This window comes from Sceloporus occidentalis, unplaced genomic scaffold, assembly GCF_023333645.1.
Source record: "Sceloporus occidentalis isolate IW3139 unplaced genomic scaffold, rSceOcc1.0.p SCAF_1, whole genome shotgun sequence".
In the NCBI taxonomy this organism is placed as follows: domain Eukaryota; kingdom Metazoa; phylum Chordata; class Lepidosauria; order Squamata; family Phrynosomatidae; genus Sceloporus; species Sceloporus occidentalis.
Window position 1 is genome coordinate 110,072,406 of NW_028316981.1, and position 22,099 is coordinate 110,094,504.

General features: G+C 38.7%; 1 protein-coding gene across 7 annotated transcripts in view; it reads right to left on the reverse strand.

Moving 5' to 3' along the window:
• Positions 1-22,099, reverse strand: part of TENM2 (teneurin transmembrane protein 2) — a 1,152,237-nt gene that overhangs the window by 131,993 nt on the left and 998,145 nt on the right. For 5 of the 7 annotated variants that reach the window (XM_089531991.1, XM_089531984.1, XM_089531956.1 and 2 more), the window contains 2 exons: positions 6,845-7,045; positions 5,521-5,733 (listed from right to left, as the gene is read on the reverse strand). In XM_089531991.1, the coding sequence (XP_089388117.1) occupies positions 5,521-5,733; positions 6,845-7,045 (414 nt within the window). The remainder of the gene's footprint in view (positions 1-5,520; positions 5,734-6,844; positions 7,046-22,099) is intronic. The other 2 variants (XM_089531975.1, XM_089531966.1) reach the window with 1 other exon arrangement.

A 22,099-nucleotide genomic window follows, 5' to 3' on the forward strand; every position in this document is an offset into this window, starting at 1 on the left:
GACAGGAAATTAGTGATAATAGTCACAGAATTTTATACAATCTGTTTATTTTGGGATATCTAGATATTTGGCCAAAAATGCATAGCTGTCTTATTGAGGTATATCCAACAATATCAGTGTATCAAATATATATGTATATAATTATTGAATTCTGTTTCAAAACCACTAAACATTACTTGTCACAAGCAAATGTGGGTCCCGCCCTCCACACTCTGACACTCTGAGAGCCAGTGTGGTGTAATGGTTTGAGCACAGGACAAGAACTCTGGGGATCAGGGTTTGATTTTCAGCTTGTCCATAGAAGCTCACTGGGTGACCCACTCAGCCCCAGAAAAGCCCATGGCAGGCTCACTTTAGGGTTGCCATAAGTTGGAAATGACTTGAAGGCACACAACAACAACAGCAATAACAGATATTCTCCATGAACTATGAATTCAGTTTTGGGGTTTTAATGGTTATTAACTGGTACAGGGAGGAGGAGGAAGAAGAGGTTGGTATGTATTTAAGCCGAGATTTATCCCCTGTATGGAACTCAAGGCAACTTACAACAAGCTACCTCATACAAAAGTAAAAAAATGAAATTAAAATATTAATAAAATTAAATGCAGTTACAGGCATAGTCATTAAAAAGAAAACAACAAATAGATAATGCAGCACATTATGCAAGACCTATCACCCTTGAACAGTCAGTCTTCAAAGACCTGCCAGAAACAAAACCCTCTTCTGCCTGCAGGATGACAGCAAGGAGGGTGCAGCTTAACTTCATAATGGAAGGGAGGTCTAGAGCCTGAGACCAGCAATGGAGAAGGCCCTCTCCCATCTTCCTACAGGTGTATCTGGGAGGGTGGGAGAACAGAGAGAAGGACTTCCCCTGAAGATCTCAAAAGACAGGGAGGTTTGTAGGGAGAATATGGTCTTTCAAATAACCTGGACCTGAGCTGAATAGGACTTTATGGTTATGACTAGTTCTGAATTATTCCCAGAAATGGATTGGTAACCAGTGGAGCTGCTTCAAGAGTGGAGTTTTGTGTTTCATGCAGCCAGCCCCAGTTAACCATTTGGCTTCTGCTTTTTGGACTAGGTGAAGCTTCAGAACGCTTTCCAATGGTGGCCTTATGTGGATTATGTTACAGTAATTCAAATGAGATATAACTAAGGCATGTGCTTACATAGAAAACAGCATTTATGTGTCTTTCTATATTTGTTAAGAGTTATCCAAATATCACAGATTCTGATCTTTGTCAGTATAATAGTCTTGATCCATTTTGATCCAATTGTATAGTGTGTCTATATCCTGTCATGCATCATTATATGGATATAAGATATTCATTAACATCTAACCTAAGAGTGTAGTTTCTCATCCATCATGGAAAGAATAGATTAGATTCAGGGCTGTGTGGATTAGGACTGAAAGTTCCTATCGTTGGAAGATGATTTTCACTGATTTCCCTCTCACTAAAGCCTCTTCTTTTCCTGATAATATGCTCCAGGGCTTTAAAAACTCTCCAGAACAGTATGGCAGCTGATTTTGGGCCTATTAGATTTAGGGGAAAATAGCAAAATTTATCTCCCACCCATACAAATGTTCAGTTTGTAGAATGGAAACATCCACTGATCTGGTTCAGAAGGGACCATTCTGTTCATGAAACAGTAGGTCGAGATTCACTCCTTCCTTGGAAACCTGTATCTGCATGAGTCCCTTTCTTGCTGTATTGGAATTAATGCAGCCCTTGGAGAGAAACAAATTTCCACACAATTGCGATAGGCATAGATCAAAGTATTAAACTGCCATATGCAATGGACTTAACTGATTTGTTTTGGGCCAAATGCTTTAATAAGTGAACAAAGAAAAGAAAATGTATCATTATTAAATCTAGGCATGACATATGTTTAAGATTTTGTTTGCACTTCGCACATGTCTTTATGTTGTTGTTCCTTAGTTGTGCTTTAATTTCCGTTCATCTTTCTAAAAGATTTTGTTCTGTTGTATGGTAATAATGTTAACTGTACCTATAATCACTTATACCACAGACATTTATTATCACCACAGGGAAGCTCTTTTTCTCCATACGTTATCAGGTGCAGGAATAGGAGAGTAGTTGCATAATGCCATGTACAGAGGACTTTTAGATCAGCTTCATTTGCATGAGACAGCCACTTACTGCAATGACTTAAAATTAAGTTAATGGCAAATTTACTCATTTTTTTTCAAATTGTGCACAGTGCCTTGCTGTAGTACTTTTTAGTTATTATTATTTATTTATATATTGAATTACCCTTCTGCCAAATAGTGGACAAAGGAACTAAAAGCCACTGGGCACTATCCAATTAATGAACAACAAGTTTTCTGCTTGTACAAAGGGATTATTCTTCCTCACTGCAACTTTTCCACTTTCAGTTCTCTTCCACTGATGTGCTGGAGCAGAACTGGGGTGTGTGCTGTGGAGAAGATGAATATTTTCCACCAACAGCATCTACTCCACCAGTGGATACACTTAGTTGCAGTTTAGGTAACTTCCTGCCACCATTACTGCAGTGTGATTCAACTGTCAGTATGCTCAGGTTCTGTATGGGCTATGGAAATATGAAACAGAGCCATCCATCTCAGGTTGCATTGGAACATGGCAGCAGTATTTTACCCAAAGACCAAAAAAAAAAGTGCATATGCTGGTACAATGGTAGGTATGGCAGTGTATGTCACCTACAGAATTTTGACCTACTATGATCCAGCTCCAAAACTGGGTATGGGTCATATTGATTTGCCACCATCCCCCACAATAATAAACTAAACTTGAGCGACCATTTCCTCTATCTCCACTTGAATTTATCTAGCACTTGGGAGAGAAATGCAAGGGAAGTCCGGTGTTCCATTTTTCTTGAGAACACTGTTGAAGAAGCATCCTGAGCACCATGACCACTGGAAGACTGTGTTTCCTAGGCATCTTCCCATGCTATGGATACATTTACAAGCTCTCCTTGTTGTAAAGAGCTATTGTTGGCATCACCACTGCCATACAAAATTTTGGAGCAAGGAAAGGGATGTTTGGAGATATCTCACATGCACTTTATGTTTCCTCATGCATCAAATGGTAGGGATGAAAATGTCTATTTTTATGCATGTAATATCTTCTAGCTCAAGTGGCACGATGGGGAAAGGGGGACTTGAAGATGCTTAAAATTTAACCTTCTTTTAAAAATAGCAGTCTAGTTCAAGTCAATTGTAAAAATATATTTAGATTTTTGAAAGTTCCAGCCCCAAAACAAGACAGGACAACATCATTCTGAAAGTATAATAATGTGGCTGCCATTTTATATGAACCATAAATCCTTCTTAAGAATAAGAGTGCTTGAACAGTTGTATTTTAAAATGAGATCAACATGTTATCTAATGATTTGCCCTTCTAAGTACTTTCTGTAACTAGATCTAAAGTTCTATTATTTAAAAGCACAATCCATTTCTTGCCAGAGAGCAAAATTATTTGTAGAAAAGCATGTGATAATACACACTGATAATACTTCAAAAGCTGCTGGTATTATATTCACTTGTAAAAAAAAAAAAGGAGGGGGAACATTTTCCTCATAATTTAGCCATTCAGGCAGAAAGTAAGACCTTGCACAAATCTTATCTGAGAAATCAAATATATATCCATCTTATTGTGTGCACAGTAATTTCAAACTAACAATAAAATCCTATGTGGGTCTCCTCAGAATTAAACCCTATTGAACTCAATGGTGCTTACTCTGAGGTGCCTGTAGGACTGCAATTGAAGACAAATACGTTACAGAGAAACACATGAAAACACTTCAAAGAACAAAGACATTAACACAAAGATAGTGGAAGAAGGTAAACCTTTTTGGAAAAGTTATTGACTAGATACAAAGTTGATATAAAATGAAAGTGGTCTTGGAATTCACCCCCATAGGAATAAAAAGAGATCCTGCTGCTACTGAAGTGCACAAGGCCAGGGAAACCAGCCCACATCTGCCTGGGAATATTGATTTCAGTGTTTGTAAACTGCATTAGAAACATACTCTAAACTTCAGCATCACCTTGAAATAAGTGTAGGATTGAAATTAATTTTGAAGGGTATTTCTCATTCCAATTTAAGAGCATTTCCCAAAAGGTTTAGCTACCCAAAGAGACTTAAAAAGAAACTTAAATAAACAAATAAACAAATGTCTGACGGCACATCCAGAGATCTTTGCTTTAGAACAAAAAACAATTCACTGGTAAAAGAGCTGTCCCTTTAGAGTCTTCTGTTGCCATCACAACTTCAGTTCACCTTTTGCCTTTTAAAATGTCCCATTCTCCAACCAAGAAACTTAAAAAGCTATAGTTTCTTTTTCAAAGATTTCTTAAACATTTTGAAAAGAACTAGTTAGCTAAATGAATGACAAAGGGAATTAGAAAGCAAACATCTATGCTGACTCTAAACTGCATGTTCTCCTGGGTAGGTGTGACAATTTCCCCTCCCCCCCCCCGGCTTATAAATAAAGATGTTCTGCAGAAGAAGAAATCACCTACTTCTTTTGAACAGAGCAGAGGTACGCTATCAGTTGCTATCTGGGTTTTCCATGTGCGACCTACATTTTGAAGTGACAAATTAAGTAACTTAGGTTTAAAATTCAAAACGGTCAAAAACATCTGAAGCAATATATGTTTGTTATTACTTTCTTGGCTGACATATCACAGTGGAGATGCAATTGTGTTAGTCATGGTACTCCACATGATGCCAAAGCTGTACTGAGCAGCATGCTGTTAGGAAAGGGTATACCAGCATGCTGCAGCATTGGCTCGGCCCTCCCATGCTGTTTCAGTCTATAGGCAAACACCATGACCACTGTCACAGCACAACGCAGGAAAATGCTGGGGAGCTATTTCTGTAACAACAGGGGGGTAGTTCCCCCTCAACTTGACCCCTGTTCTTGATGGCTATTGTGGTGATGCATTCTGAATGGAATATTTAATAAGCAGGTAGCATTGAATCAGGAAGTATGGTGTGGTGGTAGTAGGAGGGTGTTAATTGAAATAAATCTTTAGTTAACTTTAGTTGAAAGTCTCCTCTAGTGTGATTATCCCTAGATGGAATAAACAGCCAAACACAAAGTTTTGTTGAACATTCATTTGCATCAATACAGGATATAACTTGGCACTGAGTTTGAGAAATCCACAAAGAAAACGCAGACAAGTGTGAGGATGTTAAAAAGATGGTGAGCTTAAAGGCCTGATGCTTTTTTAAAGCAAATCAACACCATCTTTTTAGCATCCTCAGACTTGTTTCCTTTTTGTTGGTAGATTTCACTGAATGCTCTCAAAATCTTTCTTTCTTTCTTTCTTTCTTTCTTTCTTTCTAAAAATGGCATTATAAAAGAAAAAGAAAAACCCACCACAAACCTATGTTTTGGATTTTAGAGGCAAAGCTAATGATTGTAAGCACATGAGCCCATAAAGAGACAGCCCTTTGCCATTCACAATAATAACTATGCTTCTACAAGTTATGAAAAGAAAACAATATGTGCCTGTTTCGGTGGCTGTCGTTTGCCTACCAATGGTGCAGTGCTCCCCATTCCATCCCTCTCGGCATTCACATTTCCCATCTTTACAAGTTCCATGCTCGGTGCAGCGGGGATGGCAGACACGTTGGTCACAGGCTAGTCCTGTCCAGCCCTCTTCACAGCGACATGCTCCGCCAATGCAGACACCATGAGTGCCACAGTCTACAGAACACACTTCTGGAGAGAAAGAGAGAGCTGGTTATTGTCCGGCATTGTCACGGGCATTAGCAGAATCTGGACTTTATGGGTGATTTATGACTTTACAGTATCATAGACAACTTATTTGTAAAATGTGAGTAAGCAAGCCTTCTTCCAAGAATGTTCATAAATAATCTTTCAGAGGATGAATACAGCTTTGAATATTATGTTGAGGGTACTCTGAGCTGGAAAGTCTATGTATAAATTTATATATTAATATTATCAGCATCCTTCAAAATGTACATTGAAACAGCTCACCTTTTGCCCCATTTGCCATCAGTGGATATCAGCTAAATTGTTGTTCTCATATCTTTTGAGATTAAGACATGATGAAGCAAAATGGGAGAGGAAGAAGATGGGTAAGAGGGAGAGACAGAACAAAGAAATTCTCTATCGAGGATCGTATTGGCATTTGGAAAGGGAAGCATTCGTGAGTTTTCCTTATATGTAACAACCAGGATCCAATTGTGTTTATCTGTTGATAGAAAAAGCTCTTCTAATGGATCTAAGAGGAGGTGATTCCCTTCCCCGCAAAGCCCCTGTGTGTCCCAAACAAGACATTCTTCTCCTATTCCATTACCATCTCTCTGCACCACACCAAATTCTGCTCTCATCTACCCAGAGCAAATACAAAGGACATGAATGGTCTGTCCCCTCCTGTATCAGCTGCTGGAGCCTTTTGCATCAGGAAATGCATAGAGTTGGATCCTGGCCAATTTCACAATGGGCAGGAAATTAAACAAAGACAAAGACCAAATTAGTGATTTTGTATTATTGCTCCTGTTGCTACTACTACTATCACTACTAAGATTCAAGCTAAAACAAACAAACAAAAAACAATGGTTCCCATACCTTGGTCTTTTACATGTGAAGATATGGAGAGCATAAGAAAAAGCTAAGCCTTTTGGACCAGAGTCAGAATTACTATGAAAGTATGTATGAAGGATTTTAGATGTCTGGAATTAACTTCAGCACTCAATATAATAGCTGAATTACTGATTTGTGTTATCTTGACTTAGTAGCAAAAGACCATGCACTAGCCACATACTGGAAGGCTTTAAAAATGCTACCAATCAGGTGTTTTTCTTACCAACGGAACAGTCAGGACCCATCCAGTTGGGATCGCAGTTACAGAGGCCTGTGTCAGAGAGGTATGTGCCATGCCCACTACACTGGTCCGGACACTGGGCACGAGGTAGTTCACAATTTAAGCCTCCCCAGCCTGGGCTGCAGAGGCATTCTCCATTTATGCAGACACCATGGTTGGAGCAGGAGGGATCCAAGCAATCAACTACAAAAAAAGGATGGGTGGGGGTGAGAGAGAAAAAGAAAAGAAAACAAGCACTCTGTGAAAAAGGTCAGTGCACAAATGCACAGTCTGAATTGACACCACTTGATGGATCTGTGCTCAGCAGGTTGTGCACTGCTGCAATGAACTAGAGCAAACTCATGCAGTTGTTAGTTAGGTTATCTTTTCTGAGAGTCTGGAAATATAAAAGGTCACGCTTAGTAAGAAATTCTAAAAGTTGAGTTTAGCTAGAAAATCAAGTGTGTTATATGTTTAAGAATATTTTTTAACACAGAGAGAGAAGAGAAGAGAAGAGAAGAGAAGAGAAGAGAAGAGAAGAGAAGAGAAGAGAAAAGATGGCTTATATGAGAACAAAGAATGAAATGCAATATTTCAAATTCTGGAATCCTTAAGCAATTTTTATTCAGTTCCAGTTCTGTAGGTATTTGAGTGCCAAAAAATAACATAACAATTTTGCAAGCAAGAGTAACTAAGTATCTAATAATTGGTATTTTACTGCAGAAGGTTTTAAAATAATTATACCATTACTTAACAAAAAACTATGCAGATGAAAATATCCAAATTTTACAATGTCATTCTCTAAAGCATCATACATATACTTGGAAAAAGGAACATTCATGATTTTCTTCTTGATCTGACATCAGTTCTCACTCTAGATTCTTAAACCTCTGATGTAAGCCTAATAGTAGCCTTTATGTTTTCATGGTAAGTCAGAATATATAGTATACAATTCTGAATATACAAACTGCTGAGTGGCAAGTGGCAGGGACAAGGTACTCGCTCTCCAAATGACTCCAAAATGCAATGCAATGATGCTCTTTTATATGCAAATGAGTGGGGAAGGAGTTGTGCTGGGATGAGTGTTACTGAACACTCTCACTAAAGCATGAAGACCTTTTTGAAGAGGTCAAGCAAGAGAACAAAATGTGTTCACAATAAACTTGTTGTGACAAGTTTCACAACTGCCTGCTTCCACACATGCATAGATATCGAAAAGGGTGATATGTTCTAACCCAGCAGCTATTTTACATGTCTCTGGTCTTCACACCTCATTTCTCCTGTCAATCGCCACCAAGCACTTTCACTGTCTATACATTCCTGCTTGCCATGCATTTCTTCTGTGCTTGGCTAAGTATGCTCTGTGGCTACAGAACAGTTGTGGCACCAGAGAAGAATCATGCTGCAGGAAGAACATTATGAAGACCATTTGTGGGTGAGTGGAAAAATGAAATTTTCATTCCACATTACATTTCTGAACTTTTTCTTTAAATATTAGAAGAGTAGACAAGAATGGGGCAGTTGTTTGAACCCTTGGGTACCACCTTTGTTGATAACATATCTAGAGACATAGCTGAGATGGTCAGGAATATCAGTATGCAAAGGTAGCATCTTTGACGCTAACTGAAAGAAAGGCATCATAGACTAGGTCTACTTCAGTTGTACAGAATGAACTGGTGCCCAGAAGGGACCTTTATAATCAGACTGTGTGAATAGCCATAGAAATGCAAAACTTTTGGGGATGGGGATAAGGTGATAGTCAGTTTTAACTGTAGTAGTTTTGAGGGACAAAAGCAGGCAGAAAGACATTGCCTGAGGTGAGTGGGGGTGGATGGCCATATGAATGGTGGAGCGAGTTTTTGACTGTGGTTTGTGCAGGCTGGGAACCAGACAGAAGCTATTATTGGTCTGATTATAAAGATCGTTCCTATGCACCAATTCACTTCATGCCTCCGAGGAAGTAGACCTAAAATGAGTATTATTTGTTATTTGACATTTTTAATTTGTTGCCTGCCTTATTTTATTGAACCCCTTCCTGTATTGTTGTGTAGTATTTATATGTATTATGCTATTATTTCTTAGAATGTACACCATAGGAGGGTTTACTTTTATGTATTTTATTGTTTGTATGTACAGCACTGTGTAAATCTATTGCACTATGTAAATAAAGCATAATAATAACAACAATTATAATAATAGACCAAGTCATCAAAAGCTTATGCTACAACTTATTTCACAGAGTGAGTCTCAAAGGTGATAAAATATCTTTTTTTTTTTTGGCATACTGATAAAATATCTGTAATTGTGGCCCATTACAAATGGGCGTAATAGTACGGACTGGGTCTGTATTAGAGTTAGAAAGTGGTGTACCTTCCGGGCGCCCCTAACCCTAATACGGACCGAGTCCGTACAAAATGGCAGCGCCCGTTCCACACGGGGGCCGCCATCTTTATGTAGTGCATATGACGCTACGAGTGCGCCATTGGTACCTCACGGCGTCATATCCATGCCGCGGAAAGAAGCACCATTTTGGGGCTTCTTTTTGCTCCGTGAGGGAGCCGCGCAGTTTGGCTGCTGCGGCTCCCTCGTGGAGCAACCAGCGGCGGCATGAGACTGCCTGTTTTGGACGGTCTGTAACGCACCTGTGGGCCTCTGCTTGCTTGTGCAAAACATTATAATGTTTTGCAGACTAATGCTGGACATAGTTGTATTAGAGCAGGGGTGGACTTTGGGGACTCTGACTCCTCCTTACCTTTCACAGTTTTCCACCCCTGTATTGGAAACGACGAACTATCTTCAGATGCACTTGAATGGATGTCATAAAATCTTATGACAGAATTGTATTTTTCTAAGTTAGCTTCAAAGGTGCTATAGGATTCCCTTTTTCTTTTTATGCCGAAAAAGACTACATGTGTGTTGTGTATATGTTTTCATATCACCTGTCGTTTTATGGTGAAATCATGAATTTCATAGGGTTTTCTTAGGTAAGGAATATTCAGCAGTGGTTTTTCCAGTTCCTTTTCATGAAATATAGCCTACAATACCTGGTATATGTTGTCAGTCTCCTATCCAAGTGCTAAACAGAGCTGACCCTTCTTAGCTTCCAACATCAGACAGAATCTGGAACCTTTAGGGTATTTAAGAGTCTCTTTCTTGAGAGCCTCTCATTGTTAATATCATACACCAAACACTGATGGACATAACAGTAAGAAAGTAATTTTTCAGTCATTTCAAGAAACCCTCCATAATTAAGAGAGAAGACAATTCCACTCGAGAGCCAATGTGATGTAGTGGTTTAAGTGTTGGATGACAACCCTGGAGACCAGAGTTCGATTCTCCACTCAGTCATGAAACCCACTGAGTGACCTTGGGCAAATAATATGCTCTCAACCTCAGGGGAAGGAAATGGTAAACCTCCTCTGAATAAATCTTGCCAAGAAAATCCCACAACAGGTTTGCCTTGGGGTTGCCATATGTTGGAGACCACTTGAAAACACAACAACAACAACAACAACAACAACAACAACAAACAGTTCCACTGGGCCCAGTATTGCCTGTAATATATGACATATGGGACAATATAATTTGTCAAAAACAGTGGGATGACAGTATTACAAAAGCAAAAATATTTCCCCAAAATTCAACACAGCTACTGTGCTTGCAGAGGCTGATCATGGGAAGTATGTGGGGGATCCACCCTCCCTCCTGCAGCCATCCTTTCCCCTCCAAACTCCTTTATCCTTAAACCATCACTGGTGAGCTGGGAAATGCTCTGCAGCACTGTTTCAGGCCAGAGAACTGCAGTTCAGGGCTGCTGAACATGTAAAATGCTACTGCCGCTATCACACTTGATTTATCCCATTATTTTAAAAGAATCTCAGTGTATGCATTCATAAGAATCTTAGGAAAACAGGAATCTCAGAAATTCACTCTGGGTTGCTAAAAAAAATCTCATGAAAGAGAGGTAATGCAACAGTTTATAGTACCATTAATGAATGTTTTCAAAGCAGGATAGGGAATAAAACCACCTTAATTGGAATGTTATACTGTTGTTTTTTTTCAAATACCATGAACAGAAACATCTTGATAGAGTTCCTTATGATGCACAAAATGATTATATATGAGTGATGCTATATTTATGAAATGCATACTTTAAAAAAATACATGTTTTTATTGTTTTGTATTGTATTTCTAGTTTCCCATGATAAAGAGACACACCTGAGAATGCTCAGAAACCAAATTGGTGCAGCTGGGCTGTATAGCATTCAGGTCCATGTTCATAAGATTCATTCAATAACTGTCTTCATATAATACTCTAGTACTTCTCAAACTTCTTCAAAAAATAATGTGGGAATATGGTTCTGTGAAGCAGCTGATGAGAAGAAAAATGTGGGTGTTTATGGCTACTGCTTAATAAGCATGCTTAGCATCCTATGTGCCAAGAGACTATAATTGTTCTTCCTTTCCTTTAAGCTGGTCTTTTAATTACTTAAGAAACTATTTAATATTCTCTTTTAAAAGTGGGCTACATTATTGACTGCACAGGTCCTTGGAGGTTCAGTTAAAAACTAGCCTTTGGGGGTTTTGCACACTCCCTGCTAGCGTCTTGGATGAAAAATAGATGAAATTTCAAGAGGACAAAGGATACAGAAAATACAGTTTTAAAAAACTAATGAAACCCAAACCAACTAAAACACGTTTTCTAGGTTATGTCTGCTATGAACTGCCAACAGATTACATTGTCCAGTAAAAGCGACCAAATAACACCCAGTTTTTAAAATTATAGTTTTAATGTTAATCACATGTGTGAAATAACAAAAGAATCTTCTTAGTTAAGAATTAAGTGGTGGTATATGGAAAATAACAGGAATATTTCTTCCCATGTTAGTACATTTGTCCTTTTAGCCAAGTAAGGGCAGTGCAGACCAGCCATTAAGGCTGGCATGAGTGTGGAGTTGGAGTGTGGCATCCATACGACACATGCCCCAACTTCGCCCCCATGGTGGTGTGACGCTGCATACCGCACCACATGCGCTCCTGTGGCACTGCATCCACATGATGCTTTTTGTGGGTCCTTTTTGCACCCTGGAAACATCAGATTGGGGCCATGGCATGCGGTTGCCATGGCTCCAATATGGCAAAGATGGAGGCAGCTGCAGGCCGTGTCAGAGTACAGAGCACTCTAGGCAGAATAATGTCAGAGATGTGTTTATAGCCTGGAACTGGGACAAAGGTGGCAGACATGATGATTCAATATTTGGAGAGTCTTGAGTCACAGGAAGCTGATGACAGAGGGGCTGAAGGTGAAACCAGCAGGCTTCAATATTGCAGAGTCACAGCTGTCAAGTGAAAGGAAACTGGATGACGTCCCAGGAGGGGGAAGGACTCAAAACCCCAAGAGGGGATGTATATATAAGAGCACTTTGATAGTATCTTGTAAATATCGGAACCAAGGTTAAAGTCCTCTTTGTGAGTACTTGACAGGTCAGCAGTTATTTATCTGGCCGGCAGCTTCTGTATAGAAGGATTGTAGGCTGTTAGTCCCACATCTCTCTTTAACATCCTTGTCTGATGTGTGCCAGACCCCTCCACTCTTTTGGACCTTTTCAATTACTTTTATAACCAGAACTATTAATTTGATGCTTGGTTGAATGAGTGGACCACATGCCAAATATATGGGTTTGGGTATAATTTAGAAAGGGAGAAAGGGCAGGTTGTTGAAAATTGAAAGCTGTGTGTGCAGTGCATAGTTCTTTCTCTCACTCATAAATAGGCCCTTGGTTTTAACCATGCCTTTACTCATAGCCAGATGTTGGAAGTCACACATAACAAGTAATTATGTGTCCTGCCATACCTTACCTTGGAAGGTAGTGAGATGTTGTCCTTGAAAGTAACATAATAATTAGTAATGGATCTCCTGCATGGGGCAAAAATGATACTTTAGCCCACTTTTGTACTGTTTTATATAATTTCCCTCTATCCTACCCACCCCAAATCAATGGAAGGCAAGAAGTAATATAGCAGGGTGCTTTTAAAAAACTAATACATAATGCAAGCAAGAGACTTTTAAAAATGTAGTGAATAAAAGTAACAACTCCTTTTGCAAAAGGGAATATCCCAAGGTCTGTTCACAAGAAGGACTCATCTTTGATCATCACAGGTGGAGTGTCTCCTTTCCTCCCAGGCTATCAGATTGGGGGATTCAACTACTTGCTACCTGCCACCAGAATGCTACGGATGTTGTTTCTCTCCTACCTCCTCACTATTCTTGACTCCACCTCCTTCTTCTCCCCATCTCAGAACCTGCTTCATCATCTAGTAGTCCTGGCAAAGTGGACATGACCCCTGAGCCCATTCTGTAAGAGGGGGAATAACAACTTTTTATGAAGTCAAGTCAGTACAGATTAGAAACGTGGGGGGAAATTCTACCCACATTTCTTGCCGCTGATACATTTTTCTACTGTTCTCTCAACAGATGGCAGCTAGTAATCTGCAGTATGTTTTATGATGAATTTAATCCATATGGTAAATCTGAAGGAACTAGCCTGCCAGCTAGCAGTAAGCGATTACTGGGATGCCTTTATAAGGAGTGGCTTAAACAGTCCCCAGAGAAATTCCAAGAGCAGCATGCAATGAAGTTGGAATGTCTTAAAGGTTTTGTTTTTAACCAACTTTTAAACAACATACAAATGCCAACAATTTTCAGCTCAGAAGAAAATCAATTTGAAACCAAATATTTCATAATCATTTCATAATAAAATCCAGGGATTTAATTCTTCACCAACCTTCTCACTGAAGGAAGCAGTGAGTAATTTTAGCAACTCTCTACCCACTCTAAGAAGATCCTTTAAAAACCACACAGCTATTCTATTTCAAATAATACTGCTGTGTAGAAATATCTTTTCCTGCACAGAAAATGCTGTTTTCTATGCAAATCTGGCCCAGAACCCACAATTTCCTGTTCAGGAAATAGCCTTTTCTGTGCAGAAAATAATATTATGGGGTATAAATATCATTTTCTGCACGGAAAATGCTGCTTCCTGCACAACAAATGCTGCTTTCTGTGCAAAACAACCACCTATGGATTTTGCACAGAACACGTCCCAAACTGCAAAGATTCTCATCAGTCCAGAATTCTCCTTGTCAGGATTTCTTTACACTAAAAAACCCACGCATTTCAACCATTTAAAAATATACATTTTGGAATATTCTTCCCATTCCTAATAAAATCATTACCTAAATTGTAATGTACAGAATCTTGTTTTGCCTTTATGGTCCCCTTATTCTAGCATTTTCTTGGCAAGGTTTATTTAGCAGAGGTTGCAGTTAATTTCATTGACTGCATTAACTTCTACTATGGCTGAGAGAGGTATATCTGCTTAAGGTTTCCATGGTTCACCAGGAAGGATTCAATCCCTGGTTTTCCAGAGTCCTTAAATTACCTTGTCACACTTCCTCTTGTACTGAACTGAACTGAAATCTTGAAAGCTGACTACATGCATGTTGCTTGTCCCAAATACCAGCTACTTTATGAATAATAAAAAGAGGAAGAATGATCCATAGTATCATACATCAACCCATTATGTTTGGATCATGACTAAGAGAACTATCAGTTTCTTAACAGGCTTATAGATCTCCCAAAACTAGTTAATTATTACAGCTAGTTTAATTATATATATTGATTGCTAACAACTATCCACTTTTTCGCCAACTGTACCCAAACTGATTATCATCATTTATTTTACTGACTTACCTATTACAAAACTAAGGCAAACTGATCTATAATTTCTGGTTCTTCCTCTCCAACCTGACTTCCAGGAGCTTTCAGAGATAATTGCTAATGGCTTTGCAATTTCTTAAGCTAATCCCTTCAACACCTCAAACTATATTTTATCACATCATGTTGATTTAAATTTATTAAAATATGATCTATTCATTTCCTGCTCTGACCTGTACTCCTTCCTTCCTTGGTTATCTTTATCTTCTTATAAATGTATCATTTTCCTTGAAAACTGAAGCAAAGTAGATGTCAGGAAATAGTTTTTATATATATGTCTGACTGCCTCCAAGTAGAAATGTTGATCTGTGTTATCTTTTGTCTTCCTCTTATTTTAGGTATATATACTCACACTCTTCTAATGTATCTATAGTTCTTGTTAATTTTGATCTATGCTATTGCCAGTATGATTCAGAACAAATACATGTGCTGTTTGGCCCTTTATATGCATTTTCAGAGCCATCATTTTTTCCCTTTATCTAAAGTAGGGACACAGAAGCCATAACCCTTCAAGGTCATCCCCATCAGATCCTGCCATTTTGGCTATTGGTGACAATAATGGTACAGAAGCTCATCAGAATAAGAAAAACCACATGTTCTCTACCTCCACTCTAAAGTACTGATATTCCAGTCCTTATTTTTGTCATCTTTTGACATTTTGCTGTGTGAACGAAACAATCAAGTCACCAAAACAATATTCTCAAGGCATTCATTGGTGTGTTGTGGCAAATTTGGCCATTTTTTTTTTCCTGAAGAGATTTGTCATTGCCTTCCTCTGAGGGTGTGAGAGTGTGACTTACCCAAAATCATCCAGTGGGTTTTCACAGATGAATGCGGATTGAAACCCTGGTCTCTTGAAGTACTAATCCAACACTCAAACCAGTACTGAACACTAGGTCTCATGCTGGATTTTTTTTAAATGGTTTTAGTTCTACAGATCATTTATCTGTATTTTTAAAAACACTGTAATTTTATATTTATGTCTTTGCATGTTTGCATTTTTATCTTGGTTTGTTTTAATTTTTGAAAGCCAACTTGAATCTCAGTTTTGGGGAGAGGTGGGATTTAAGTTGATAACATTTGGTGTTTCCATAAGTAACCAGCATTTTGTGCTGGTTATGTCTTGTGTTGTGTTGTATTGTGTGTTGAATGTTGGATCCCATTACACAAAATTGTGTAAGGCTGGATACTGACATGTAGGTACTATCTTTATGATACTAATAAACCAGCAGGCAGTGAGAGTGGAAGCTGGAAGACCGGGTAGTGATGGAAGCACAACCTGGTACTATTGAGCTGGCTTTAAGGCATCATCTTAGTGGGAGTAAAGTTATGCTAGACTAGCCAAGTACTTCGTTCAATAAATCTAATATGTACAAATAGGGAACCACTGTGATTTTAGAGCTGTATTACTGTGTCTTAATTGTTATACCTAGATATTGTTTATTAAGTGTGATGTGTAATGGAAATAAGGCAGCAATCTGAGCTGTCCAGGGCAGAGGGAGATATGGTGATGTTAGAGTAACATGTTGTTACAGAGGAAAGAGAGAGAGAGAGAGAGAGAGAGAGAGAGAGAGAGAGAGATTTAAGACCTATCTTACCTTCCAGTCACCAAGCCACACACAAAACCTCACCTTTCTCCTGTGTAACGCCAGGTCAGTTAAAAATGAATCATACATAATTTATGATCTCCTCAAAGATGAAGAGGCTGACCTGGCATACTTTACAGAAACTTCGCTGGGAGATGATAGTGACCCATATGGACTCAGGCTCTCCCAGCCAGGTACTGTGCTAGTGAGCATGTGAGGGAAAGTGGGTGGCGTTGAAGTCCTGGTCAATAGATAGGATCAAGACCTGACTAGGACTATTGACAATCGCTCCCAAACATCCTCTCCAACTAGGGCTGCCATAATTGTCCACTTTTACCAGGGACAAAATGTAGGACAAATTCAAGACCAAACTGTAGGGCAACTGCAGGACAAAACTCAGCTCAAAATGTAGGACATTTAAGGTCCACCATTTTTCTTCAATGTCCTACATTTTGGGCTGAGTTTTGTCCTGCAGTTGTCCTACAGTTTGGTCTTGAATTTGTTCCACATTTTGTCCCTGGTAAAAGTGGACAATTATGGCAACCCTATCTCCAACCCATTACTAATTGGGCTTCATGGAATACAGGTGACCTTAGGGAGCTGAAATGGGAAGGATGATGACTGGAGCACAGATGGAGGAAAACGCAACTTCTATCTGACATGACATGCTATAGAGAACGTCCTCAAAAAAGGTGCCATTCTATTCCCAATGCTATTCAATATCTACATGAAGGCTGGGACAGATCATCCAGAGGCACGGGGCAGGGTGCTATCAGCATGCTGATGACACCCAAATATATTTCTCCATGTATTCAAAAATAGCCTCAGCTAAGGATAGTATGTCTACTTTGAATGAATGCCTAGAGGAGATAACATGCTGGATAAGGAAAAATAAATTGTAGCTGAATCCAGACAAGACAGAGGTTCTTACTGTTGAAGGTCCTAACCTGGGTCTGGAGGTGAACCAATTCTCGATGGGGTTACACTCCCCTAGAAATACTGTGTTGGCAGCTTGGGGGTGCTGCTGGATCCATTGCTTCAAATGACAGCTCAGACAGATGTGACAGCCAGGAGTGCTTATTATCAGCTTTGGCTGATACCCTGGCAGTGCCCCTACCTAGAGCTGGAGGACCTAAAGATAGTAGTGCATGTGCTGGTAACCTCTGGACTTCCTTAATGCACTGTACATTGGCTACCTTTGTACCAAGTTTGGAAACTTCAGCTAGTTCAAAACAAGGTAGCCAGATTGATTACTGGAACATCTAGGAGTGATCACATTACACCAATATTAAATTAACTCCACTGGCTGCCAGTTTCTGGGCAACATACAAAGTGTTGGTTATTACCTTTAAAGCCCTACATGGTTTGGGTCCAGGTTACCTACAGGATCATCTTCTTCCATATAATCTGCCCCATATGCTCAGGTCGTCTGGCAGACATTTACTCCAGTCAGCCAGGACTAGGTTAGCAACTATCAGCCAGAGGGCTTTTTCTTCAGGCATCCCTAGACTGTGGAATGACCTGCCAGAAGAGATTTGACAGCTGAATATTCCATCTGAATTCAAAACAGCATTAAAGACCAGTCTCTTGTGGGAGGCTTACCCAGATGATTTTTAAATTGTTAATTTTAAAGGATGAATTTTAAATGTGGATCATTTTAAAATGTTTGTATCTTGTCCTTTAAATTGTATGCATGTCCTTTAAAATTGATGTGTATTTTAATTGATGTGTTTTAAACTGATGTGGTGTATCTGTTAATTGTTGTTCCCTGCTTCAATTCCTGGGGGGAAAAGGGTAAGCTGTCGTCGTCATCATCATCATCATCATCATCATCATCATCATCATCACAATAGCCAATGAAAGTGTTGTAATTTGATTTCTGTAACCAGCCCATGTCAACAGTATGACTACAATATTCTGAATCACATGAACATTCTGAACATGCTTCAAAGGCAGTAAGTGTCCCTGTAAACAGAAAAACATGGTTCTTCATGATTTCTGTATGGTATATAAACAAACTACTATTCATTCACAGAACACATCAATGGATAAATGACTTGACATATAAGTTGGTTTGGGGAGAACTGTTGTAAAAATCATGTCAAATCAAATTTGTGTGCCACTGGAACAGCCTTAATTGCCAGACCAATGGTTTTTACTTTGTGATCTACAGATGCCAACAAAAGCCTGAATTGAATGGAACTGAGGAACCCAATGTAAAATTATGCAAATAGAGGAGGATCCTGTTGAATCCAACTTTTAACTATGTTTCTCTTGCTTTGTGCCTTCCCGTCTCCCTGCCTAGCCAACACTAGGTTTACTTTCCTTTCCTATCTTTGGTTGGTGCTTGATTTTGAGGCTATCCTTTTTTCTCCCACCTTCTTTCTCCCACCAGCAGTCCCATTTGCTGCTCATATTTATTTTTCAGTCTAGCAGACTACAGACTGAAGTGCTGGCCAAGACTCTAAAAACCTATCATCTTAATTTCCCAAGAATATGACTCAGCTCATACAGAGGAATTCCTTAGAAGAATTGTAAAGGCAACAAAAACAGCAGACAGCAAGAGTCTTGGTTTGCAGTTCACTTCGTAGCACCCCCTGGTGACTAGTAAAAATGCCTGTTTTTAAAGTCTTGGACTGGACAGAGGTCTTGTGGGCACCATCGGGGCTCTCTGTAGGTACCATGGTGCACTCAGATTAAATTTGGATTAAAGAACTTTAAAGCTTCAAATACCCCACCATGAATCTTTCCCCCCACTTCTTTCCAACAAGTGTCAGCTGAACCAAGATTTCTGACATACATTAGCATTTTTATATCAGATATCTTCTTAAATATATACAAATCTGGAAAGTAAGCATGGAAAACATTTCTTCTTTCTTCACCACTTTTAATGTCTGTAAAGGGGAGCTATTACATTTTACTCCTGGATAACACATCAGTCTCAAAAACAGAAAGTGGTTCTCTCTTATTCATTTATATAGAATAACTCATGCTAATACTTTCTGCCTATTGATTTAAGCTGACATGACATATTAGGGAGACCCCAAAGAAAAACAGGATTTAAAAGAGATTTAGATTTAAAGAAAATGTGCAAATGTGGGAAATTTATCATACAAAATGACCCCCCCAAGTGAAATAATGTGAAGTTAAACCGAATGTAAAGTGGAGAAAACAGGCAACTTTTTCCTTTTGGGAAGTTCTGAAAGTAAAAAGGTGTCTGTTTTCTCCACTTTACGTTCAGTTTAACTTCGTGTTATTTCACTTTAACAGCAACGTCGTCTGATAAACTTCAGGCATCTGCAGGTTTTTAAAATTTATATCTAGTTTAAATCCCATTTTTCTTCGGGATCTCCCTAGTGTGATAAACTCCATAGGCTGCCATCTGCATCTGTTGGGGATCCTTCATAGGGGTTACTTCAGATAGAGCCATAAAAAGTGAAAAATGAGTCAGGAACCAATGACTTCCAATGAGATACTTTGGGGAATGGATTCTCAGGAATTCTTGAGTCTGTGGACAACTGACATTATTGCTAAATTGTAGCTAAGAACATCTGTCAAGTTCCATTTTCAGGATTTCTGTTTTGTTTTTCTTGTTATCTACTTTCAAGCCAACTTTGACTTATGATAACCCAATGAGTGAGAAACCTCCAAGAGTTCTGGCTATAGGCTACTCTCAAAAAAACCTACATGCTTCTCAATTAGTAAAACTCCCAGTGCTGTAAGGTAAAACAGGCTAACTATATAAAAACATTTTAGCTAACACTAAAGCATGGTGGCTTTTTGAGAGATTCAGTGTTCTCTGCTAATAAAGGGATTTGTGGCCTGACAAAGGATTGAGACATCCTGGATCTTCTAGGAAGTACCTTTTTCTTTTGCTAATGGAATTTAAATTTAGTGGACTTTAAAATGTTTTGTCTCCCAGTACCACATTGCCAGGAGGAATGACCGGCCTGCATAGATATGCCTCCAGACTCAGAACAAAGCCACCACCATCTTGACAAAATGCAGACCAGTGACTAACATCATCATTTTTCCCCTCCTGTATTGTTTTTAACACCTTTGCCTGATGAAGAAGCCAGTGGAGCTTGGAAAGCTTGTGACATATATTTTATGCATTTTGGTTGGACCAATAAAGGTATCATTGTTTTGTGGATTTTGGACATTATTGTCTACTGTTATTTACAGAGGATCTGTAGATGGAGCATCTCATATTTAAAACTGTATATAAGTAGGAAGAAATCATGTGGCATCTTTAAGAATAACCATTTTATTCCAGCATAAAGTTTCATAGATTCCTATCTCCTTCTCCAATAGGATGATGTAGCAAATAAAAAAGCCAACATGATCCTAGGCTATATCAATAGGAGTATTGTGTCTAGATCAAGGAAAATAATAATACTACTCTATTCTGCTTTGGTCTGGAATACTGTGTCCAGTTCTGGGTACCACAATTTAAGAGGAATACTGACAAACTAGAATATGTCCAGAGGAGGGCAACCAAAATGGTGAAAGGTCTGGAAACCATGCCCTATGAGAAGCATTTTAGGGAGCTGGATATATTTATCCTCAGGAAGGGAATGTTTAAACATGACAGCCATGTTTAAATATTTGAAGAGATTTCATATTAAGGATGGAACAAGTTTATCTTCTGCTGTCCCAGAGACTAGGACACAATGGATTCAAACTACAGGAAAATAGATTCCACCTAAACATTAGAAAGAACTTCCTGATGGTAAGAGCTGTCTGACAGTGGAATATGCTACCTTGGGAATGTGGTGGAGTTTCCTTCTTTAGAGGTTTTTAAACAGAGACTGGATGGCCAACTGTTAGGAGTGCTTTGATTATGTAGTCCTGCAAGGCAGGGGTTGGACTGGAGGCCCTTGTGGTGTCTTACAGCTCTATCATTCTATGAGTCTTCAGATGTAACTTGATAGAGTGCAAAGAAAATGCGGAAAAAATTAAAATTGTATATAATGTATTCCCCCAAGGACAAAACAAAGGGCAAGGACCCCCCTACTGTAACAATGTGTTCTGTGATCCCCCCTGGACTAGGAATTAGATGTAAAAAGTTAATTGCTTGATCACAAAAGTGACAAGAAAAGTGAATGTTAACCTAACCTAATTTGTTAATTCCACTCACTTTCTACCCCAAATTGCAATGAATGAAGCTTGACAAGTTAGCTAGTCCCTTTTTTGTGTGCAAATTTAATAGAGCAACTGTGTTTATGCAGCAAAATTGTAGATCACAAATATCGATTTTAATGCCATGGCCATTTCAGGTAAATTGTTTGAACGATATGACTATGATGAATATCTGAAATAAAAAGCTAACAGGAAAGAAAAATGCTGACCTACAGTATCTAATTCCATTTCCTAGCTGGAAAGTAGCATATGAATCAACCTGGACCATTCTTTTGAGAAACACAAATCAATAGAGAAGATTTTAACTTAAAATAATAAAAAAAAACCTCAGTTGTTTATTTGTTCTACTGTAGTATTAAGTCCTTAAATAGAAATGAATAACTTTTTTAAACTGTCAAGAAACTGCCTAACCATTAATTTTATACAACACCACATTCATGATATTGTTGGAGAACTGTGTACAATATTTGTAAAAAGAAAGCATATTAAAGAACCAGTGCCAATACTATGGAATTTTATTTTACCAAATGATGCATGCAAAAGGTTATTTTAACCTTACTTGTCATGTTTCTTCACCTTCCATGTTTATCGGTAAAACACCTTGCTTTCTAAAATCCATTTATCTTTCAAATCCCTCATCCTTCCATGATTCTGATTAAATCATTTATTCACTCTTTCTGAACATACACATTTTTAGAGGTCAGACTTTAGTGATCACACAATCTTTAATAAGAATAGTACCTCATTAATGTA